The sequence below is a fragment of the Engystomops pustulosus genome, chromosome 10 (assembly GCF_040894005.1).
Source record: "Engystomops pustulosus chromosome 10, aEngPut4.maternal, whole genome shotgun sequence".
In the NCBI taxonomy this organism is placed as follows: Eukaryota; Metazoa; Chordata; class Amphibia; order Anura; family Leptodactylidae; genus Engystomops; species Engystomops pustulosus.
In genome coordinates, this window is record NC_092420.1 from 28,064,714 (window position 1) to 28,090,588 (window position 25,875).

Below are 25,875 nucleotides of genomic sequence, written 5' to 3' on the forward strand. Positions count from 1 at the left end.
ATGAAAGTCTTGTTACTCTCTGCCCATGTACAACAATCTCTGGTACATTTTCAATCCTGGTATTTACGCACAAAAAAGAAGATTTTTAATTTAAGGACCATTATGTCAACAACTTCTCTAATATTCTTATAACTTTAAAAACATTTCAAAAAAAAATTTCATGCTAAATTTCTTGTGACTCCATTTCTTTTTGAATCATTGGCCCCAATCTCCCATGTTTAGCACTTTCCAGTAATGACCCCTTCGTGTCCGAGTAGCAGCTTGCGGCATTAATTTTATTATATGAATTCTACACCCAGGTCCCAAACCCTTGTAGTATCTAAAAGATCTACAAATAATAACGTATGGAGTGGGAGGAGAAGTAGAAATGACTGCCGCTAGGTCTTATTTTAAGTGTAGTCCTAATTTTTCCAAGCTTGAAAAAAATTGCCCTAGGTCAGTGGTGGCGAACCTATTGCACGGGTGCCAGAGGTGGCACTCAAAGCCATTTCTGTGGGCACCCAGGTTGTCACCCCAACACAGAGTTTGCCAGATACGACTCGTGATCCATTACAGCCCAGGACACGGCATGCTCACCGCCATTTTAAATTGACATCCTTCACTGCCAGGACTACAGGAGGAGCAAGAAAGTGTGGATAGAGATGGATTGTTATTTGAGCTCCTGTTCTGGGTCCCCTGATTCTTCTTCTTCAGGGGACCCTGGAGGGAAGCTACAATCCAAATTTCTCCATCTTTCTATTGTATTGGTGAACTCTGGTCACCAATATGATTAAAACCTGCGATAGAGAAGGGAGCAATAAGTTACTGCTTAAATTGTCTTGTTGGCACTTTGTGACATATAAGTGGGTTTTGGTTGTAGCTCGGGCACTCTGACTCCAAAAGGTTCACCATCACTGTCATAGGTCTTATTTTCAGGGAAACAGGATAGATAAAAACTAGATTTTAAATAGAATAAAAGACAATTCCAACTGCTCCATTAGTCTGACGGAGCGACAAGGGGTCCGCACTGAGACCCCCACTGATCAGCAAGTTAGGCCCTAACCCCTTTAATGACCGCTGTATTTGATCGCTTGGTGCCAGAGGCCTAATAGATAACTCACAGGGACATATAACGTACTACATAAGTAATGATCTCAAGTAAGTGTCCCCTGTGGGACAAAGTGGTATTTAAAAAAAAAAAAAAAAAATAACTGTAGTCTAAAAAAAAAAGAATTTGCTCTCTCCTAGAAAAGTATGTATCCCATACAAAAAAAAACTGGAAAACAAAAAAAAAAAAGATGTCTAAATTGACATTTTGTAATTACCCATCACTCAAAAAAATTATATTCATAGCGACCAAACAGTCTGTACAAATAAAATCTACAGGTCTTGACAACTTGACAAAGGTTATAAAAATGACGGCGCTTGGAAGGTGACGACGCAAAATGTTCTTTTTTCCTTAAAAAAATATATTTGGTGTCATTGTATGCGTGCGGACCCAGAGAAAAAGTTTTTTTGTGTAATTATTGAGGTTCGATAATAGAAGGGTGAAAATTTTTATTGCCGCATTTGTAATTTTTTTTTTTTAATGTTTCACAGAAAGGGTTAATGAAAGTCCACCTGTGTAGGGTATATGAGACCCCCAAAATTGTGCTACAAAACAAAAAAACCAAGATTGCATACAACCATTAGCGACAGAAAAATACAAATTTAAGGCATTGATGGAAATAAAATGAAAATATCCTGAGCGTGAACGTGGAATAACAAGTGCTAGGGTTGTGTAGTGGGAGCTTTCCAGGCACATACAGAGGTGTGAACATGGGTCAATACTTTGGAAAAGACTTTTGTTCCCCTCAGTCTCTCACACTGGACACGTGAGCAGGTGAAGATCACTTCATATATAAGTCATAAAATAATAGTATATGCTGAGGATTACACCAGCGCACAGGGCAGGAGAGGCTGCACATGTGCTACAAGAGGAAGCGGCTGCGTCTCTGCACAGGACACACGTCATAGTCACATGACGGCTGTGGGCGTGGCTCCACCGGCTGCACGTGGTGCGGAGCTTCCTGACTGCCGTCTATTGGTGAGTGATACAGCGCCGCCCGTGTCCACATGTGTAATGGTAGTGTGGGGAGAGATCGGTGGTCAGACGTGCACTGTGACCCGCTAGCCAGTGTCTATGGGGCTGACAGAGAGCGGCGCGGAGTACAGCTATTCCCCTCAGCCCCAGAGACATTGCATGGAGCCACAGTGATGATCGTGCAGCCGCTGAGCGATTGTCGCCTCCAGGTCGGACAGTCTGAATGGACAGAATCCTGCCAGGGATCATTTCCTATAGCAGTGATGGCGAACCTTTTAGAGACCGAGTGCCCAAACTACAACCAAAGTCCACTTATTTACCCTGATGTGCCAATGTGCCATTTTAAGCAGTAACTTATTGCTACCTGTTCTTCCACTTCTTTAATTGTATCGGCCACCAATACAGTTGAAAAAAGGAGGGCAAATTCAGACTATCATTGAAGCTTCCCTCCTGGGTATCTCTGTACAGGAAGAATGTTAGGTCCAGCAGGATAAGCTCCAAAGATAATGCAGTTCTGTCAGCACCTTCTCACTTTTCAAGTAGTTCCAAACAGCCAATGAAGTGTCGCTGTAAAATAGTGCTGAGAGCAACATCTTATAAGTTGCCTGTGACTGTGGGAAAATTTAATGGATTTGGTCCTGTTTGGTGAACTCTGTCCTGGGCTGATGGCCTGAGTGCCCACAGAAAGGGCTCTGAGTGCCACCTCTGGCACCAGTGCCATAGGTTCGCCATCACTGTCCTATAGGATCTGGCTATGTCACATTAGGACACATTGTAATGTCATATCATCTAGAATAAAGTCATTACATTATGGATTAATTGTGGGGTGAAAACGTGCATAAGACGTATGGAGAGAAAGGAGAAATAAATATAATTTGTCTCACTAATGATGTTTGGTGACTATTAATTACATATTCCTCCTATACATTAGTAAGTCAGCCAGTCGTCCACACGTTAAGTTTTGCAGATGCAGTTTTTTGATGTCCAAACCAGGAATGAAGTGAGAATGGAAGAGGAGCAGCTTCTCCCAATGATATGTTCACCTGTTATGATCCACACCTGCTTTTGGCTTTAAAAATTGCATCTGAATGTGTGGACCCATCCTGCGCGTTCACACGTTCCGCTAGCGTCATGTGCATAACGCGACGCTATCGCACAGGGGGCAGGGCTCGGGCCAATCGCATATGCGTTTACCAGGAAACGCATGTGATTGACAACCCGATCGCCCAGAGCGTTTTAGTCGTGTTTTCCCAATTATCTTAATTAAAAACGGATGCGATTTTTTTTTAAAAAAAGTTTTATCCCGGGGATCGCCGGCGGCTTTAAAAAAAATGGCGGCACAGTGACGTCATTGGGGAGCGGCGATCCGTCACCATGACAGCCTCCGGTCTTCCGAAGACCCGAGGCTGTCTCGTTTTAACCCTTTCATTACAATGTGCTATAATATGGCAGTATAAAGTACCCTAGGGAGTCTGAAAAATAGTAAAAATTTAAAAAAAAAGTTTAAAAAATTATAATAAATAAACAGTAAAAATCATAAACACATTAGGTATTGCCGCATCCGAAAATGCCCGATCTATCAAAATATAATAACGATTTTTCACTGCACTTAACCCCGTAATGGAAAATAGCGCCCAAAGTAAAAAATGGCACTTTTTTGCCATTCTGAAAAAATCAATAAAAAGTGATCAAAAGGTCGTACAGTCCTAAAAATAATACAATTGCAAACGTCATTAAAAGTTGCAAATAAACACCCACAGCTCCGTACAACAAAGTATGAAAAAGTTATTGGCGCCAGAAGATGGCAAAAAAAAAAAAATGTACAGGTTTTAATTTTTGTAAATGTATGAAAACATTATAAGACCTTTACAAATTTGGTATCCCCATAATCGCACGACCCAAAGAATGAAGTAGACATGTCATTAGGGATGCACAGTGAAAGCCTTAAAATCCAAGCCCACAAGAAAATGGCGCACATGCGTTTTTCACCAATTTCACTGCAATTTTTTTCCTGCTTCCCAGTACACGGGATGGAATATTCAATACCATCACTATGAAGTGCAATTTGTTGCAAGCCGTCACACAGCTCTTTGCGTGTAAAAAATTAAAAAGTTTTAGATTTTTGAAGGTGCGGAGTGAAAAATGGAAATGAAAAAATAAAAAAGGGCCTGGTCCTTAACTGGTTAAAGAAAAATCCAGCTCTTATTTATGCAAGATGTTTTATCCAAAAAGTGTAACATTTCGATCCACTGAGGGATCTTCATCAGGCACAGATTTTTGGGATGTTGTGTGGAGGAATTTGTGTTCTCCCCCTAGGGAGTGTCTTTTAGCGGTACTATTCTCACTCTGTGTCTGCATCACTGGTTGAATCATCTTATGTTACTCCTTTTATACTAATGCCTGATATTTATGATTGATGTACTTGTGGATGTCGCCTTGTGTATGTTGTTATATTTTTGAAAATGAATTCTTTATAAAAAGCATAGAAGTATCCACCGATTTTAGTTTGAGAAACTCGCTCCATTAGTTTGTGGATTTTTGTAGTGGACTGAACTAAGAATCGCTGAGCTCAGCATGTCCATTCTGTTCAGTCTGTTAAAAGTCTGCCTGGGAAATCCTTCAAATGCATGGAGCCAGTTTCTCAGACCGAACTCACTTGTGGGCATTGGGCATAAAGATTTTGGCTGAGACCATGCAGAGATTGTTTGATTGCGGGTGTAAAGGAGGTCACTGATCGGCAGCAATAGCCGCAGACCACCAACACATTTTTCTGACTCAGCAATTGCCACGGCACTGGAACTGGGAGATGAGGCAGGGTTGGAATAGTTTAATTTTTTACTTTTGCACTTCCCCCAAAAAGGGTTTTTCTGAGGGTGGCTTCACACGGGGCTGGGTTTGACTGCATCAGCATTTCCAGTGAAACACATACGATTGGTAACCAGCACCCAGTGTTTTCCATGTACACAATGCAAAACACCAGTTGCTTGTTGGCTATCGCATGCGTCCCATCCCAAATTTTCTCCAGATACCGAAATTTGCATTGGTCCTAACAGGGGGACATGTTTGTAGATATATTTCCAGCCCTGTGTCCATTCATCTAATTCTTTATTGTATAGTTTTATATAGTAATGTTTCATATTCTCTTCTTTCAGCAGGGGGAAGACAATGTCTCAGGCCACATTTCACGCTCCCAGGAGGAAAAGGAAGGTCTACGAGTCTTACGAGTCTCCCTTTCCCATCCCTCTATCTCATGATTGTTTTATGAAGGATTTCAGGATCTGTAAAGGAGAAGTTATTAACAATAATGTCATTGTGAGGGATATGGAGGACATAGAGCTCCTGTATGGGAAGGTGAGTATATTCTTGTTATAGGGGTGGTACTTATCTATGGATAGGTTATTTAATAGTATTAGTACTTGAAAACCCCCTTAAAGGAGTTATTGGTCATTTAGAAGGTGATTAGCACTCCTCAGCCTATACCTATGGGAGCTGTGTCCGCATTGGGGTCCTGCAGCTGATACAATACAGGCAGGGCTCTGTGCTTCCAGCTATGTCCTCAGTGTGGTGGCGCACCTACACCACTGCATGCAGCTGATGGTGGGTCTTTTGAACCCCACCAATAAATTATTCTATATATTCTAAAGTCAAAACAAGCTGCATGACTTGGAAAATCCATGTAACAGTAAAACTGCCATTTGTATCTCCAGGGATATTTTGGGAAGGGGATTTTGTCCCGTAGCAGACCGGAGTACAACATTACACAGGAGGAGATAAGGGGGCGGTGGAAAGGTAAGCGGACCTGTACTGTATTTTTGAACAAAAATTCTAAGGGCAATCAGGGGCGCACCTGCCATGAGACAAGTTGAGAACTTCGCCTCAGGCGGCGCGCCTCCTGCTGGGCGAGGGGGGCGGTATCGTGTGGCAGCAGCTGCTACAGGGCTGCCCGCCGGCACAAGAACCCGGCCAGCTGCCAGAAGGTCAGCCATCAATGCAGCCGCCTGCCGGCACAAGAAACTGGCCGCCCACAGCCACCCGGACACCAAAAGAGCAAGTAACTTTCTGTATTAACGTTATATATATGTGTGTATGGTGGTACGCTGTATGCAATTTGCGTTGCTTTATTCTCACACCAAACCAATATGATGGATCTGGTCCTGACACTCCCTAATATATTACATATATGAAGTGGGGGGGGCGTCTCTCTATAGCTCGCCTCGGGCAGCAGAAAGGCTTGGTACACCCCTGAGGGCAATGTATAAAATACATACGCAAAAACTGCCGTTATGATTTGCCCCAATAGAAATTGTTATTGGTATTCTCACACAGATCTTCTCTTTTACAGATCCCAAAATTAAACTTCCAATCATTTCATCCAGCAAGTAAGTATTTGCTAGAGAATATTTTATTACATTATTTTATAATTTGGTTATGTTGGGTGCTGTCCTGGGTGCATGTTAGCGGTTGTCAAGCGACACATTTTTTTTAAAAAAAATCCCACGTTTTTTCCGAATCCGTCGGTTTTTCCGAATCCGTCGGGTTTTCCGATGGCCACGCCCTTCGATTTCCGTCTGCATTCAGAACAGACTATAATATTGCAGACCCCAGTGCAGATAATAATACTAGAGACTCCCAGTGCAAACAAAAATATAAATCCTCTCCCTTTCTAACTCCTCTTCTCCTCCCTGCACCATACTGCAGCTTCTTCTCTCCTGCTCTGTGTCCTGACGCCGGCACATAAAACCAGCATCAAGAGTCAGGAGAGGACCCAGGAATAGTGAGGACTTCTCAGCTACACTCGCCAGCTTCCTGCACCAATGAACACTTCCATCAGTTGTGGAAGCGCTCTTTGGGTGCGGACCACAACTCATGGCTTGACAGGCCACACGTGGGCTATCAGCACAGGTCGTAGAACCCTGTTCCAGGGTTTTAGTTGAGATGAATGTGGTTGCTCTTTATGTACATGCTCAGGAGTGAAGCTCCTCTACTATAGATTAGAGCAGTGATGGTGAACCTTTTAGAGATCGAGTGCCCAAAATAAGACCCAAAACACACTAGCTTTTCCCAAAGTGCCAACACAGCAATTTAGGCAGTAACAAACTTGTGCCGACAGAAAGGTCTCCGAGTGCCATCTCTGGCACCAGTGCCATAGGTTCGCCACCACTGGATTAGAGCAGTAAGGCAATGGGAAGCAACAGCCGCATTTCTCTCAGTACTGCTAGAGTGGCCAAGAAAGCAGGACTGTGGAGCTGAATTTAGAGTCGGAGTTAGGGAAATTGAGAAGTTAGACTTTGAGTTGGAGGTTTGGCTTATTTATTCCACGCCTTCGCTTTTTTTCCTCCCAGTATACTGCATGGAATGTTTAGTGGAATTTATTACGCAGAAAACAATTCCTCATAAGGTCTGTAAACAAAAAAAGTTTTGTGTTTTTGAGATGAGGATACCAAAAGGGAAACAAAATAGTCCAACACTACCAAGCCTTGTACAATAGAAGACATTTTTATGGAGTATTTTTTTCCCGAGTAGGTCACAGATTTGCATTCTCCATCTGCACTCTATTGACTTTTGTGTGGGATGGAGGATAACCTGCAGTCTGTTTACAGGGCGCACTTTAACAGAATTTTTACGGAATCCAAAGGAGAAAAGACGCACTCCGTCTTCAATTCAAGGATTAATTCAAATGTGAATACAAATCAACGTTACATGTAGCTCAATGTAGCTCAAACGCTGCTTTTCTTCTTTGGATTCAGTGGACCTTTGGGCCAGACCCTTCTAAGCTTGCACCCATACTGGATCTAATCCAACCTCTCACGGTGCCGCCCTTTCTGTTTGTTCTCTTAACAGATGTTTAGATATCGTTGTCTTGATCACTGGGGTCCTATTGGGTAGGGGATTGTCCATAATATAATAACCACTTTAAGTCCGAGATGGCTATGCCAAAGCCATGTTGTGGTATAGCCAGGGTTAGATTGCTTATCCATAGAAAATTCTTGCTGTATTGATGGCAAATTTATGTCCTCTTTTTCTTTAATATCTAATCTCTAATTTTATATAACTATAGATATCAGCATCATGTAGAGTGGGCCAGAGAACTTTTACAAGGACAAGGAATGGACTCAAAGTCTATTAACAAAATACTTGAAAATTACACCAGTCCTATCAGTCTGCCAGAAGAAGAAAAGACCATCAATTTGGAGGACTCCATAGACAACCAACAGCCGGAATCTGCTGGTAAATTATCTTCTACTAATAAAGACCACATGGCTCGAGAAGGAAATCCTGAATATGATCCTTTATCCAAATATGGCCCAGAGGATCCTGAGGACAATCAAACATGCACTGAAATAGACCAAGAGGCTCTTGAAAAGATGCATTGCCATAGACATGATGACCTTATCAAACATTGTGGCTGTAAGCCAAAAAAACAGACTGATTCGGAAGGAAGGAGTTTTTTGGAAAAAATGGGGAATGAGTATGTCATGGTAGAAGAGGAAACTGCACCGGAAGCTGAAGAGACGGAACAAGAAAGATGTGTAAGGAGTATTACATCTAAAGTTGTCTAGACACATTTTAGCAGTTCTGACTAAGGTGTATGGGTAAGGGGGGTTGACTTGCCAAATATTGGCAGTAGAGAACGGCTATGGGAATGTGTGTCAGCCAAATTTGACTGAACTGTACTAAGAGACAAATCTGGCCTAGACATGGGTCGAATTTCACTGATCAAACTCTGCTGGACAATTTGGCCCACGAGGTTAGTGTTCTTCACACACCAGTGATGAAGCTGTGATCCAGCCTAAACATGAAGTTGGCAAATATATTGATTACTAAAGCCTTGTAGCTTGGTAATGGCCGTGTGGTTTGCCAAAAACACGTGTCCATTAACAATCAACAAGGAGTTTACAATCCTGCTATGAGCACAGTGCACCAGTCCGGATGTAGTCCCCCTACATCAGCTCAACAGGCTGCTTTGTATCTACCATATTTTTGGACTTTAAGGCGCACCGTATTATAAGGTGCACCATCAATAAATACCTGCTTAAATGTCTAGGTTCATATATAAGGCGCACACGGATTATAAGGATGAATGACCAGTAGGTGGCAGACCTGTGCACAATTCAAGGCAGCTGTTGTCTGTAAGTACGGCTCATATATGAGGCACAATGGACTATAAGGCGCACCTTTGATTTCACCTTATAGTCCGAAAAATACAGGACTTTCTTATGTAGCAGACCAGACACTGTACACTCTTGAACTGAGATTTAAAGAAATACAGTGGTGGAAATAAATGTTTGATCCCGTACCGATTTAGTATGATTTCGTAAGTACAAAGATTGGAGAGGGCTGTCATTTATTTTTTTTTGTTGTTGGTCACTTCAACTGTGAGAGACAGAATCTAAAATACAAATCCAGTAAATAACATTGTATGATTTTTAAATAATTAATTAGCATTTTTTTTGTATGAGATAAGTATTTGATCCTATAGAAAAACAGAATGTAATATTTGGTACTGGAACAATGAAGGTCAGACGTTTCCTGTATTTCTTGACCAAGTTTGCACAGACTGCAGCAAGGATTTTGGCTCGGTCCTCCGTACAGATCTCCAGATCGTTCATGTTTTAAAGCTGTCTCCTGACAACATTGAGTTTCATCTCCCTTCAAATATTTCTGATTGGGTTCACGTCTGGAGACAGGCTGGACCACTCCAGGACCTTGAAATGCTTTATACCAGTGGTTCTCAACCTTTCTAATGCTGTGACCCCGCAATACAGTTCCTCATGTTGCGGTGACCCCAAACCATGTAGAAGAATATTGTATTCGTGCCAAAAAATGCAATAAAATCGTGGCTCCGATGGCTTTAGGCGACCCCTGTGTTTTGATCGTTCGACCCCCGCCAGGGTCGCGACCCACAGGTTGAGAACTACTGCTTTATACGGAGCTGCTCCTTAGTTGCTCTGGCTGTGTGTTTTGGGTTGTTGTTATACTGTAAGACCCACCCACGACCCATCTTCAATGCTCCTACTGAGATAAGGAAGTTTCTGTCCAAAATCCTCTAATGCATGGCCCCACCCATCCGTCGTTGTGTCCCTTTTGCAGAAAACCACCCCCAAAGTGTGATGTTACCATCCCCATGCTTCACGTTTGGGATGGGTTTTCTTAGGGGTGTGCTCATCCTTCTTCCTCCAAACCCAGCAAGTCAAGTTGATACAAAAAATGTTTTATTTTAGTCTCATCTGACCGCATAAACTTCTCCCATGCCTCCTCTGAATAAACCAGATGGACAGTGGGGAGCTTCAAATGGGCCTGGACATGTGCTGGCATGAGCCGGGGGACCTTGTGTGCTCTAAATGATTTTAACCCCTTAAGGACGCAGGGTATTTTCGCTCATTTCTCGCTCTCCATCTTCAAAAATCCATAACTTTTTTCATTTCCGTGTACAGAGCTGTGTGAGGGCTTATTTTGTGCATAACAAATTTTACTTTCCTGATTTGTTATTTATTATTCCATGCCCTGTACTGGGAAGCCCGAAAAAAAATTCCAAATGTGGAAAAATTGAAAAAAAAAAAACGCGTGACATTCTTGTGGGCTCAGTTTTTATGACTTTCACTATGCGCTCCAAATAATACAGCTACTTTATTCTTTGGTTCGGTGCGATCGCAGTGATACCAAATTTATACAGGTTTTACTGCGTTTTAATACATTTTCAAAAATTAAACGAATGTGTACAAAAATAGAAAAAAACATTTCTGCCATCTTCTGACGCTAATAACTTTTTCATACTTTGGTGCACGGAGCTGTGTGAGGGGTCGTTTTTTGCTAAATGAGCCGACGTTTTCATTTCTAACATTTTGAGGACTGTGCAGCATTTTGATCACTTTTCATGACATTTTTATGTCATGTAAAAAGGTGTAAAAGTCGCGTTTCAGACATTTGGGTGCCATTTCCCGCTTCGGACGTCACGCCGCCAATAACCGTTTTTATATTTTGATCAGGCATTTTGGGACGCGGCGATACCTAATGTGTCTGTGATTTTTACTGTTTATTATGTTTTATATCAGTTCTAGGGAATCGGGGGTGTTTTGAACTTTTAATATTTTATAAATTTTTTTAACTTTTTTTTTCTTTTCTTTTTTTTTTTTTTTTTACTTTTTCTTAGACCATCGCAGTATACCATCACCACTGGCTCATTGTAATGAATAGGCAGAAGCCATTCAGCCTCGGGTCAACTAAAGACCCAAGGCTACCATGGCAACCGATCGCCGCCCCCCCAATGACGTTCGGGGGATAGGTTGGCGGCACCCAGGAGTCGAACCACAAACAGAGTGTGGATAGAGTATAACATCAAACTTGGTAGAACTTCTTAAAGTGATGTCATTCTGCTAGGGTATGCCCTATTATCCGTTCACCCTACGGGACAATCTGCAGCTTTTTATCCTTAGGATTGTGGGGGTCCCAGTGGTTGGTCTCCAGAAATAAAAGTTATTGCATTTTAATGTCTTTTTTCCTTTTTTTTTTTTTTTACGTTTTTAACTGTACTTCTATTTTTTAGGAGAGAAAGAAATTAAAATTGGTTTGTCGGCGGAATCCGTTCAGGATCTTTGAGTACTTGCAGCTCAGCCATGAAGAGGTACATTTAATTTTTAATGTTTTATATATAGAAATTCAATACTATTACAAATCAATAATCTTTGCCAAACAATTTGTCTGCTTAGGCCTTCTTCTTGGTGTATGCCTTGGGATGCCTGTCCATAACCTATAAGAAGGTAAGGTACCATATATTCATGTGGGGGAGATTTATCAGAAGTCTCTTAGAGCAGAACTGTTCTAGTTCCATGGCAACCAATCAGAGCTCAGCTTTCATCTTCTCACAGCTGTTTATAAAATTAAAGCTGAGCTCTGTTTGGTTTCCATGGGCAACTAGAACAGTTTTACCTCAGAAACGTATGATAAATCTTCCCCATAGTCTTTAAAACATTGGTTAGGCTACATTCACATGAACGTTTGCTCCTCAAATACCAAGAATCCGGTCAAATAAAGGACTTGTCCTATATTTTGTGACTCGGTCCCGTTGCGGGTAGACTCCGTTTGCTACTTACTGTACTATACCTGTTTGGAGGATGACCACACATGGGTAGCTATTAAAGATTGGTTTGTGGTAGATAAACCCTTAAAGGGATTGTCCACTTCCAGCAAATAATTGATATTGTTTTTGTAATGAGAAGTTATACCATTTTCCAACATACTTTCTGTATCAATTGCTCCACAGTTTTCTAGATCTCTGCTTGCTTTCATTCTATAGAAAGCTTCTGTGTTTAGTTCCAGTGGACAGAAACTTACCCATTGTCATATGATGTCATACACAGATAGGACAGCAAGCAGAGATCTAGAAAACTGTGAGGAATTACTACAGAAAGTATTTGGGAAAAATTTATATTCTTTGTGTAATGAAAAGTTATACAATTATTTGCTGAAAGTGGAGAACCCTTTTAAGGGTTAATCTATCACAAATTTAAGTGGTAAATTTCCTTTAATAGATGTCCATGCATGGCCCCTCTCCAAACAGTGGGAAGACACTGAATAGTTAAAGGGGCATTCCCATGAAGACACGTTTCTTATATGTACTCAGCACAACAAAATAACACTCTAATTCACTGTTATTAACAAACATACAGAATTTAACAGATATAAGTCCAACCTGTCTCTATCAGTTCTGCTGTTCACAATTTCAGTTGCCTCTAGACACAACCCTGTAACTTCTGACTTGGGGTCGGGCGCCATATTGGATTTCTGTGTGAGGCGGTGCTACTGAGATTTCTGTCTCTGCTCTGTAACTGTAGCACTGCCCCCTGTAGTACAGGACAGAGCTCACTCACTTCCTGCCAGCAAACGCATCGATAGGAAAGAGAAGATGCAAACTACAAGCAGATAAGTTATCTGGGGTAAGGGGGGCAGGCACATATCTGTGAGAACAGAGATGTAGCAGGGCTCACAGTGTAAAAGTCTGTCAGCCTCTGTCCGTCAGCCTCTGTTTAATAGCCATCTCATTTATCTCTGATCTGTCTCAGCTCTCCTTCTATGTATTAATACAATGTCAGAAGCCAGATGAAAGTGTAAATACACCTGTGCCCTGATAATCTAACCACACTAATCTAATCTATGTCACCCCACAGAACTAGATGTATCATAATGTGCCTGCTTAGAGAGTCCCCGCTCACACCCTCAAATTTTGCACTGACCAGCCAAGGGAGTGATGGGGATAAAGTACCCTAAGTAGTCTAAAAAAAAAAAAAAAACTTAACAAAAAAATTTTAAAAATAATTTAAAAAACTTCAAATCACTCACTTTCCCTACAACTGATATAAAATTAAACATTAAAAATTCTAAACATTACGATAATATATAGTAAAGTTATTTGTAGTGGTGCATCCTGTAACCAAAAAAAACACCCAATGTCTGAAACACAACTTTATTTGTCATTTTCAAATTCATCGCAATTAAAATAAAAAGAAGTCCAAAGGATGTACCGTCCCGCAAATGGTTCCAGTGTAAAGTATGAAAAAATGAAAAGATCAGAATATGGCCAAAAAAAAAATTTTTGTAATTTTTTTAAAAACATAATAAAACCTATATAAATTTGGTATCCTCGTAATAGCACCAACCCATAGAAAGAAACTGTGCCAGAACCAATTATTCAGACTGATATTTGTATCCTTTTTTTTTTTTTTTTTTTTTTTTTTAGGAACCTTTGACAATATTAAAATTATGGGAAATGTTCAGTGCAGCACAGAAAAACTTCAATACACGCTATATGGCATATCACCACTTCCGAAGCAAGGGCTGGGTGCCTAAAGTGGGTCTGAAGTATGGGACAGACCTCTGTAAGTCAGTACTGCCATTACTACTATCTACTAATATCTCTTTCAGCGGCTCCAAGGACTGCCCTAGACTGATCTGGTGGCAGGGTCTATTCCGAAGCTGTAAATCTAAAATATACTGCAATCCAGTAGTAATGCAGTATATATTGTATGAGTAATCAGATCCCCCTGGGGTTGAAGTCCTCTAGGGCAGCTGGTCCTAGGCCGCGGGGTCCGAAAACTTTAAACTTGGTGAAGAAAAAAAAAACTCTGTACTTTCCTCTAGCACTCCTCTTCACCCCTCAGCTCCGGCTTCTTCTGTCCTCTGCTTCCCGGCACGTCTATGCTGTCTATGCACGGCCACATCATAGCGGGTGCGTGCGTCAGAGAGCATAGACGTGACTCTGCCTACAGTGCCGGGAAGCAGAGGACAGAAGAAGCCGGAGCCGCAGGGTGAAGAAGAGCGCCGGAGGTAAGTGTTTACTTAACCCCTTCCCGACATTTGACGTAATAGTACTGCATCGCGGGAGGTGCGTTCCCGCAAAATGCAGTACTATTACGTCAAGCTTCTGGCCCCGGCTCCTGAACGGAGCCGGGGCCAGAAGCTGCGGGTGTCGGCTATATGTTATAGCTGACACCCGCCTCTAACACCCGCGATCGGAGATTTCTCCGATCGCGGGTGTTAACCCCTAACACGCCGCGGTCATTTAAAGTTAATGTTAGAGGCATTTAAAGTTATTTAAATGTGAATCGGACCCCCCCGCGGCGCTTACCGGGGGGGTCCGCTCCTCCGATCGCAGCCCCGGGACTGCCGGTGCCCGGGGCTGCGCGATCCTCCTCTCGGTGCCGGGTCCCTGCCTCCTGGCAGGACCCGGCTGTAAGACACTGGGCATGCGCAGCATGCTCAGTGTCTTACATTACACAGTGCAATGCATCTGTATTGCACTGTGTAACCTGTAAAAAAGCTTGAACAAGTGATCAGAAGATCACTTGTTCAAGCTAAGATGTCAGTAAATGTAAAAAAAGTAAAAAATAAATAAATAAAGGTTTTTTACAGTAAAAATAAATAATAAAAGAAAGTGAAAGTACCCCCAAACACCACATTTCCCTTTACACAAGTAATAAAGTATAAAAAACACTAAATCACGAAAAAACCCCACTTATTTGGTATCGCCGCGTCCGTAACAATCTGTACAATAAATCCTAATCATAATTGGACCCGCTCAGTGAACGTGGTAAAAAAAAAAAACCAAAAACTTGCCAAAAATTAAAACTTTTTATCAAATTGCTTTACAAAAAATGTTCTAAAAAGTGATCCGAAAAAGTTACAAGCACCAAAATGATACCAATAAAAAGAGCAACTTGTCACGCAAAAAATAAGCTTACAACCAGCTCCGTAAACCAAAAAATACTATAATTATGCCACTATAAAAATGGCAATACTAAAACAAATGCAATTTTTTCTATTCTAGTTTTCCTTCAATAAAATTGGACAAATAAAAATAAAACTATATAAATGAGGTATCACCGTAATCGTAGTGATCCGTAGAATAAAGATAATATATTATTGTTATGCTACAGTGAACAACCCCCCAAAAAAATGCTAAAAATCCAAAACAAGAATTGATGATTTTATTTTCCTCCACACGTAAAAAGTTAATAAAATTTCTTCAATAAGCTAAAAACCCACTAAAATTAAGGTTTTTTTTACAGTGCATCTCGTCTCGCAAAAATAAGCCCTTATTTGTCTAAATTGCTTAAAAAATAAATAAAGATTGTATAGCCTATTCCCAACGAGTGTTGTTATAGAACGGTACGGCGGGTTGTGACTTTCCAACACCGGTCAGGGTAAGACGGCGGCTGTTCACTAATCGGGGTAAGACGGTGGTTGTTCCTGACAGCCATCCATCCTGCCCCATGGACCAGAAGGGTTACGTCCCCCCCACACACCCCCAGTTTATTATCGCTGCTATTGGCTCATCAATTCAGACGAGCCAATAGCAGCGAATTTACTTATGACGTCAGTAATACCGGTCACCATGTCTGTAGACACGGTGATCGGGGCAGGGTGGCGGCTGTTCCTGACAGCCACCAATTTTGCCTTGCGGTCCAGAGGGGTTTTGTTGCCCCCCTCTGTCCATGTTTGCCGCTATTTGCTGGTCGATTTGGTCCAGCCAAAAGCAGCAATATTCGTCACAATGGGCATCGCTAGGGTGAATAAGAGCAACACTTGGTGATAATTTCCCTACTAAAACGAAGATTTGGTACAAAAGTGCGGGCCGTGTACATTGTACAGATTACGCTGTACAACTCTTACGTGCTGTTCCAATGTGCAGGTCCTGCCGTATCATTTCTCCGTTTTCAAGAGGAAGATATTAGGAAACTAATATTGGGACAAGAAGGACGGGCCCCAGTACCTCTGGTTTAGATGTTCCTGTGTTTTGCCAGGACAGCATTTTCCCGGTGAATTCTGCTGCTTCTAAAGGTAGGACTCAATAAAGAGTCTGTTCCAAAAGAGAAGTTAGGATGGACACTACATACTAAGGATGGACACTATATACTAAGGATGGACACTATATACTACTAATAGACCTGCGACACCTCCAGAGTGACAAAAGTTTAGTTGGTCCCCTGGTATATTCTACCTCCTTATACACTAGACATTCACAATTCACGCCCAACCTATTGTGAATTAATTTCGGTAAAATGAATAATTGTAACAACTGTTATGTCCCGTTGCTCCCTATACCCCTCGATTATCTCATAAGGGGCGCCACATAACGGGCACTGAACTCTCCAGAAATAATTGCAATTTCCATCTTGGACTCCGTTGCACATCATATTTGGAAACCACCTGTATGTTCAAAATGCTCATTTCACCACGTGTATTACACTACACCACATATTACACCTTGCTATATTCCCCAAGGGGTGTACATTCAACAATTAGGGTCACTTTTCGGGTTTTCCTCTGTTTTGGTACCACTACGGCTCTCCAAATGTATCCTGACACATGTGAAGGATTTCTTACAAATTTGGCCTCTAAAAGACAAACATCCCTCTTTTCCTCTACTGTGCGCCCATAAAGCATTTTATATGCACATGTGGGGTACTTCTACACTCGGGAGAAATAGGTTTACACCTTTTTTGGGGTTATTTAATATATTATCCCTTGTGGCTTACATAAATTAGGGGTAAAGTGACATTTATAGGAAAATTTTCACCTTTTTAATGATTCGGGCCTAATTGGATCATTCACCTGTAAGGGCAAATACATATATTACACATTGCAAAATTCTCTAAGGGGTGTGCATTCAAAGATTAGGGTCACTTTTCGGATTCTTCTCTGTTTTATACCACTAGGGTTCTCCAAATGCATGTCAAACATTTCTGTCAAATTTGGCTTCTAAAAGGCAAACATTCCCCTTTCCTTTTACTGTGCGCCCATACAACATTTTATATACACATGTGAGGTACTTCTACACTCGAGAGAAATAGGTTTACACATTTTGAGGGGTTATTACATTTTTTTTATCCCTTGTGGCTATCTAAAATTAGGAGTAAAATGACCTTTATAAGAAAATGTTCACCTTTTATCTATTTAAGTCCTAATTAAATCAAACACCTTTACGGACAAATACACATATTACACCTTGCTAAATTCTCTAAGGGGTGTGCTTTCCAAAATGGTGATACTTGTTGGGGTTCCGCTCTGTTTTGGTACCACTATGGCTCTCCAAATGCATCCTGACACATGTAAACTTTTTCAGCCATATTTGCCCTGCAAAAACAAAACAACGCTCTTTCCATTCCAAGTGCCCCACTGTGTCCGTACAGCAGGGTACAGTGACAAAATGGGTATTGGCATACTCAAGAGGAATTGCCCTCAACATTGTAAAATGCATTTTCCTTTTTAACCCATTGTGAAGGTGCAAATTTTAGTGTTCAATGAATCTATAGTAAGATAAAATTACATTTCTCTAATTTCACTTTCATTTATCTTTCACGCTCATGAAACGCTCAAAGGGTTAACAAAATTCCCAAAGGTTGTTTTGAATATTTTGAGGGGTGTCGTTTCTAAAATGGTGTCATTTGTGGGGGGTTTCTGTCATGTGGGCCTTATAAAGTCACTTCTAACTAAATTGACCCTCCAAAAGTAGGTTTTGATGATTTTCGTAAAAATCTGAAAAATTGCACCTAAAGTTACAAGCCTCCTAACATCCAAAATAAAGGAAAAGATGTTTGAAAAATGATGCCAAGTTAAAGCAGACATATGGAAAATGTTAGTTATCAAGTTATTTTAGTGCTATGACCAACTTTCCAAAAAGTAGAAAATTTTGAATTTGGAAAACATTGTTTTTTTCAAAATTTTTGCCAAATTTCCATTTATTTCATAAATAAATACTAAATATATTTATTAAATTTCTCAACCAGCATGAAGTACAATGTGTCACGAAAAAACAATCTCAAAATCAACTGGATATGTTAAAGCGTTCCAAAGTTATAACCACTTAAATAGACACATGTCAGATTTTAAAAAATGGTCCGTGTCAGGAAGGTGAAAAGTGGCTTCAGCGTTAAGGGGTTAAATAAATACTTTAAATTTTTTTAAAAAACTTAAAAACCGTTTAAATCGCCCTTTTTCCCTAGAAAACAAATATATAGATAATAAATTTTATATAAATATAAAAGAAAGTTATGGGCATCAGAATATGCCACATATTTTTTTACATTTTTTTTAATTAATAAAACCAATATACATTTGGTAACCAGGTTACTGATCCAAAGAATAATGGGGAGGTGTCATTAGGACCTCTCAGTAATAGAGACTAAACAGTGAGATTAAATCCGGCAGAGGAGGTGGGACGTGCTGCTTGAGCTGGGAGTAGGGTGAGACAGTGTAACAGCCTGTGAAGCTGCAGCACAGAGGGGTTCTGCAGCCCCTGAGAGCCCTCCAGGCTAATTAGAATCCTTTTAAAATTTGATTTTAGAAGAAGATTCTTTCAACAGTTTCTATTTCTAAAAATACTTTGAGAATATTTGTATCAATATTTTTATCTAGTTTCTTTTCTTAATTTTGAAGAATACCTCCAACTTATTTATTTTTTGTTTTACAGTGCTTTATCGTAAGGGCCCTCCCTTCTACCATGCTAGGTTGGTAAATATCCATACATTTATAGGATACTGCAAGGTATTCAGTGTATGTAAATGTTTTATTATGTCACATAAAGGATAATATGTATTAAGCGTTTTGTTACTGTATACCACCTGATCCACCATCTGACACAGATGAAAGTATATAAGGTCATATCTGGTCAAATAAAAATCAATAAATATCATGAGGAGGTAAGTTGTTGCTTGCCAACATATGGCTTATATTTTGTATAAGTAGCAGTTTGTCCCTTACAGATTCTGTCCCTAACATTATAGAGGTAGTCACGTTTCAGCATGTAAAGGAGATTGTGTAGTGAAGAGTTATACAATTATCCAATATACTTTCTGTATAAATTCCTCATGGTTTTCTAGATCTCTGCTTGCTGTCCTTCTGTAGGAAGCTTCAAAGTTTACTTCCTGTAGATAGGGCATGTGATGTCACTCAGGTGCACAGCTCATTATATCCCTGGTCATATGATGTCACTCAGGTGCACAGTAGTATCACAGAGAACAATCAGAGCCGTGTGTTGTAACGAGCTGTGCACCTGTGGGACATCACATGACCAGGGACCAGTTTACATCCAGTGGAAGTAAACTAAACAATGAAGCTTTCTATAGAAGGACAGCAAGCAGAGATCTAGAAAACCTTGTGGAATTGATACAGAAAGTATATTATACTTTTCATTATACAAACCATATCAATTATTTGCTGAAAGTGGAAAACCCCTTCAAGTTCTTTTTGAGTAGTAAGGTAAGCATATTCCTTCTCCTCTGTACAACCCTGTGTCTGTTTGTAAGGCAACTGGCATGAGCGAAAGGCTCTTTCTTATCCATACCCTGTGTTTAAGCCTTCCACTTTCTCTCATCTGTAGTAGGATAGCCCTTTTTAGGTTAGCCCAAATCTTTTATACATTTTAATATGCAAGTTTACTAAAGAGGCTACTGGGGTAGGCAATAACCGGAGCTGAGGCTACACGGTGCGGCTACTCCATGCCCCAGTAGCATCTTGCGTTCCGCCTAACAATTCTTCTCAGCGCACATTTACCAGGAGCTTCGCGTAGAAGTCAGGTTCTGTGCATGTGCAGTAGCTCCAGCTTCGGAGCCGAGACCACGCAGACAGTGGCCTGCGCATGTGCAGGACCCAGGTTCCTGGACAGCTCCTCGTAGACTTAGTAAACCACTACCAGTATGTCATCAAGCAGCTGAACACCACCTAGATCATGTCTATTTCATGGCCCAGGATGGCTGCATCATCCAGGAGATCAACTTTGAATTGACATGTAATTTGGTTGTATATAAGTCACGAGACTTGAGAGTTTAAAGAGGACCTGTCACCCCCGAAAAATACCTCCACCAAATTAGTTCCCCCTAATCCTGTCCCCAGCCCCTTTTATATTTATAGAATTTTTATTAAAATTTGTGTGTGCACACTTATTTGATAAGAGGTTGGATCATTTAAAACTAAGAGGTCGTATCGTCGTACAGGTCCCCTAGCAGTCGGCTGTAAGAATCGCCGGCAGCAGCGCATGTATTGCACAATCACTGCTGGCTCTATGCGATGCAGCACGCTGACAGCGGCCGCAGAGTGGCTTATTCACAGCGCTGGTAGCATGTTCGGCCAGCTAGGGGACCTGTACGACGATCCAACCTCTTATTTGATAAGAGGTTGGATCATTTAAAACTAAGTGTGCACACACAAATTTTATAAATATAAAGGGGCTGGGGACAGGATTAGGGGGAACTAATTTGGTGGGGGTATTTTTGGGGGATGACAGGTCCTCTTTAACAATGAAGTCAAGCTCTCCTCATCTAGACACATCACTAACCAGATCTCCTTCATTCTGAGGTGGGAAGAGCTTGACTGCAATGCTGAGCTCTCTGAAGTGTTAAGTAAATTGGTTGTATAAAGTCATGGAGGCAAAGTAGATTTTCTGAATGATGCCAACACATTGGGCCATGAAAGAAACATGATCTGAAGGATGTTGATCTGCTTGAAGGAAACCTACCATTTTGACAATTTGATTTGATTCATTATGAAGCAAACATACCTTTAGAATGCTGTAGCTACACTGATGCAGGATCATATCTTGGTTAATCCCTGAGCTGAGTGGTTTTGCTGAAAAAACTATTATAACATTCAGGACCTTGGGAAAGCTGGGTCAGGCTGGCTGCCTACATAAATGCATTACACACAGAGGTTGTCATTACACATGGAGCTTAGTCATGAGTTGGTCAACATGACTAATCAACCTGAGCTGGATCACTCATACACAGCAGCTGGGGGATGGTGCAGCAATTGATTATTCTGCCTTCAGGCACAACCCAGGAATTACATCATCCTGTGAGCAGTGCATAACTAATGTGCTAGGAGAAGTGCTCAACCAGCCATAATAGGGAGACAGCTTCATTATAATTTTCATTGTTTTATTGGCAAAACCACTCAGCTCAGGGATTAACTAAAATATGATCCTGCATCAGTGTAGCTACAGAATTCTCAGGGTATGCTGGTTTCATACTGCTTCAAATCAAATGGTAGGTTTCCTTTAAAGGGAACCTGTCACCAGAGACCTCTTTTTCACTAAAGACAGGTTGCAGAAGCCCATTACACCTGCAGTGCACATCTGCCTTTCTACTTTTTCTTAGCATTTGCATTACAATATAATTGTGTGTTATAACTTACCTTGCACCCTGACAAAATCCTGGGGTAGTTCACAGGGGTGGACTTTGGTTTGGATGCATTTCAAAAAACATGTGGCTTGTCTGTGTTACTCACTCCTCAGCTCTTGGACCCCACCTTTGGGCTCCTGAGGTCACAACCTGGTGAGATGACATCAGTGGGAGAGGGAGGAGCTGAACATGTGCACAAAGGTGGAGGCAGCCTGCAGCTCAGACAAGTCACATGCTGTTTTTTGAAATGCATCCAAACCAAAGCCCAACCCTTGTGACTACCCCAGGATTTTTTCAGGATGCAAGTGTAAGTTATAACACAATTATACAGTAATTCAAATGCTTAGAAAAGACAGGCATTTTTGCACTGCAGGTGTCATGGGCTTTTACAATCTGTCTTTAGTGAAAATGACGTCCCTGGTGACGGGTTCCCTTAAACAACATACCGGTAATGGTTAATTGGGTCAATAACTGATGATGGGCAGGAAGTCCCAGGGCGACTATAATTTTTTGTTTGTCTTCTCTCCTTACAGCTATTCCATTATTGTAGAACTTGTTGATGAAAACTTTGAAGGTCCTGCTCTGCGGCCGCTAACTTGGAGGTCCTTATCTGGGCTCAACAGGACAACCATGAATGTTTCTAAGGTACAAATCAACATGCTGGTATCAGATTCTTTTCTCACACGTTAAAGGACTCTGTTAGCAGCTTTCACCCCACTAAACTACCTGCCCCATCATGAAACATCCTTTTCCTGTGTTTCCTCTATTATGTTAAAACTTGTCTGTTTATCTAAAAATAAAAATCATGTGATAAGATTAACCCCTTAGGGTCGTGGCTAGAGATGAGCGAACACTAAAATGCTCGGGTACTCGTTATTCGAGACGAACTTTTCCCGATGCTCGAGTGCTCGTCTCGAATAACGAACCCCATTGAAGTCAATGGGAGACTCGAGCATTTTTCAAGGGGACCAAGGCTCTGCACAGGGAAGCTTGGCCAAACACCTGGGAACCTCAGAAAAGGATGGAAACACCACGGAAATGGACAGGAAACAGCAGGGGCAGCATGCATGGATGCCTCTGAGGCTGCTTAAACGCACCATTATGCCAAAATTATGGGCAACAGCATGGCCATGACAGAGTGACAGAATGAAGCTAGATAGCATCTAAAACATGCAATAATTGACCCTGACACTATAGGGGACGGCATGCAGAGGCAGCGGCAGCAGGCTAGAGAGTGGCATGGCGACATACCCTAAATGGACTCAGGCTTCAAACCAATGGGTGGCAGAGAGGAACCAAAGGAGGTGAGCAAGAAGCGCTCAAATAATATCGCTACATGATAAAAGTTTGCCAGTATATTTTGTGGATTACACAGCAGGGTGGCGACAAAGTTAACATGGAAGCCATGAAAACAACCCCAAATTCTGCCTGACACAGCTCGTTTGATAAGGGGACCATGTATGCTTACAGTTCATGCCAGTCGCTGCACTTGCTGCCAGTCTCCTTTCGAATAGTTTAAAATAATAATAACCCTCATCCATAAAGCTCTGTATAATGCTGCACCCCCCTACCTCTCCTCTCTTATCTCAGTCTATCGCCCAACCCGTGCTCTTAGATCCGCCAGTGATCTTAGATTAACCTCTACCCTAGTGCGGACCTCCCACTCGCGTCTCCAAGACTTCTCTAGAGCTGCACCAATTCTATGGAATGCTCTGCCCCGGACTATCAGACTAATACCTAACCTCCAAAGTTTCAAACGTGCTCTTAAAACCCATTTCTTTAGGCAAGCCTATAACACTCATTAACTGCATGAAGTTTTAACTCTTCTACTAACCCGTCCTGTGTCGTCCTCCCATCTGTTATCCAGCAACCAACAGGCACCAGACTTCTCTGCAGTCCCATTCACCCTGGACCTGGTATATAAGATGACGGCTGAGTGGTTCAAGCGACAGCAATTCCATTTATTATATTTTTTTCTATTCCCTAAGAAGAATGGCTTGACCATTAAATATTCTTTTACCTCGTGTTACCCCATCATCTTCATAAACCGTAAGCTCTGGCGAGCAGGGACCTCACTCCTGTTGTTCCATACAAATGTTGTGCTCTGTTACATTACATTTGTATTTGTTTCCTATGATTTGTAAAGCGCTGCAGAATATGATGACGCTATATAAATAAAGATTATTATTATTATGGAGGCAGTGAACTAGTAGTAGATTAAAGGTGCTGCAACTATGTTAGTTGGATCTTGTGATGGAGCTGGCGCTCTGCAGCCAGGCGAGCTTTCGCCAATCCAAGCCCCTGTTTCTAGGCTACTCCCCAAACAGCACTTCTAAGAACCTTTTGTATAAGATCAAGTGTAGTAGCGTTCTTATAAGTTTAGGATATGCCGGGTGAGGGGAATGTAAACAGATGCGCAAGAAGCGCTGAAATAATATCCCTAAATGGTAAAAGTTTGCCAGTATATTTTGTGGATTACACAGCAGGGTGGCGACAAAGTTAACAACTTTGATGTGGAATGCCCTGTAATAGCTCTTGGGCGGTGTGCCTTTTATCGCCTAGGCTCAGCAGTTTCAGCACCGCCTGCTGTCGCTTAGCGACGGCACTGCTGCTGTGCCTAGAGCTACCGACTGATGGCGCCATGCCCACGGATGGTAATTCGGAGGTGGAGGAGGGGTGGGAGGAGGTATAGTAGGCCTTTGAGACCTGGACCGAGGTAGGCCCCGCAATTCTCTGCGTCGCCAGTATATGAGCAGCCCCAGGGTCAGACTCGGTCCCAGCCTGCACCAAGTTAAGTGTAGTAGCGTTCTTATAAGTTTGGGATATGGCGGGTGAGGGGAATGTAAACAGATGCGCAAGAAGCGCATGATGCGCATGGAGCTGGCGCTCCGCTGCCAGGCGAGCTTTCGCCAATCCAAGCCCCTGTCTCTAGGCTACTCCCCAAACAGCACTTCTAAGAACCTTTTGTATAAGATCAAGTGTAGTAGCGTTCTTATAAGTTTAGGATATGCCGGGTGAGGGGAATGTAAACAGATGCGCAAGAAGCGCTGAAATAATATCCCTAAATGGTAAAAGTTTGCCAGTATATTTTGTGGATAACACAGCAGGGTGGCGACAAAGTTAACAACTTTGATGTGGAATCCATGAAAACAACCCAAATTTCTGCCTGACACACCTCGTTTGATAAAGGGACGATGTATGGAGGCAGCTATATGGACGACTTTTGGAGGTAGCAATGGAGACAACGTGTGGAGGCTGCTATGGAGACAATTTAATTTGGATAGTGCCTGTATGTGGCAGTCCCAAACATTTTTCAAACCAGAGGAGCAGGTAGGTGGCCCTCCAGTAAAATGGAATAGATTGAGTGCCTGTATGTGGCAGTCCCAAAAATGTTTCAAACCAGAGGAGCAGGTAGGTGGCCCTCCAGTAAAATGGAATAGATTGAGTGCCTGTATGTGGCAGTCCCAAAAATTGTTCAAACCAGAGGAGCAGGTAGGTGGCCCTGCAGTAAAATGGAATAGATTGAGTGCCTGTATGTGGCAGTCCCAAAAATGTTTCAAACCAGAGGAGCAGGTAGGTGGCCCTCCAGTAAAATGGAATAGATTGAGTGCCTGTATGTGGCAGTCCCAAAAATTGTTCAAACCAGAGGAGCAGGTAGGTGGCCCTGCAGTAAAATGTAATAGATTGAGTGCCTGTATGTGGCAGTCCCAAAAATGTTTCAAACCAGAGGACCGGGTAGGTGGCCCTCCAGAAAAATGGAATAGATTGAGTGCCTGTATGTGGCACTCACAAAAATTGTTTCAAACAGAGGACCGGGTAGGTGGCCCTCCAGAAAAATTAAATGCATGAAGTACTATAGCAAGAGCCAGTGGGCCCTGTCAAAAAATAGCCATTTTCCTCTGCTTTACTGTACAAAGAGGAGGAGAAGGAGGAAAATGAGGAGGAGGAGGAGGAGTGGATCAATTATTCAGGTTGAGCTTCCTTCACCTGGTGGAGATTGGAAATTCTGAGAAATCCAGCCTTTATTCATTTTAATAAGCGTCAGCCTGTCAGCGCTGTCAGTCGACAGGCGTGTACGCTTATCGGTGATGATGCCACCAGCTGCACTGAAAACCCGCTCGGACAAGACGCTAGCGGCAGGGC

At 41.8% G+C, this 25,875-nt stretch overlaps 1 protein-coding gene across 1 annotated transcript in view; it reads left to right on the plus strand.

Moving 5' to 3' along the window:
* The first annotated feature begins 1,920 nt into the window (after positions 1-1,920).
* Positions 1,921-25,875, plus strand: part of TSEN2 (tRNA splicing endonuclease subunit 2) — a 31,497-nt gene continuing 7,542 nt past the window's right edge. The window contains exons 1-10 of the mRNA XM_072127089.1: positions 1,921-2,065; positions 5,215-5,413; positions 5,770-5,851; positions 6,405-6,441; positions 8,121-8,592; positions 11,607-11,684; positions 11,770-11,820; positions 13,797-13,935; positions 19,029-19,065; positions 22,266-22,377. Coding sequence (XP_071983190.1) covers positions 5,228-5,413; positions 5,770-5,851; positions 6,405-6,441; positions 8,121-8,592; positions 11,607-11,684; positions 11,770-11,820; positions 13,797-13,935; positions 19,029-19,065; positions 22,266-22,377 — 1,194 coding nt within the window. The 5' untranslated portion in view covers positions 1,921-2,065; positions 5,215-5,227. The remainder of the gene's footprint in view (positions 2,066-5,214; positions 5,414-5,769; positions 5,852-6,404; positions 6,442-8,120; positions 8,593-11,606; positions 11,685-11,769; positions 11,821-13,796; positions 13,936-19,028; positions 19,066-22,265; positions 22,378-25,875) is intronic.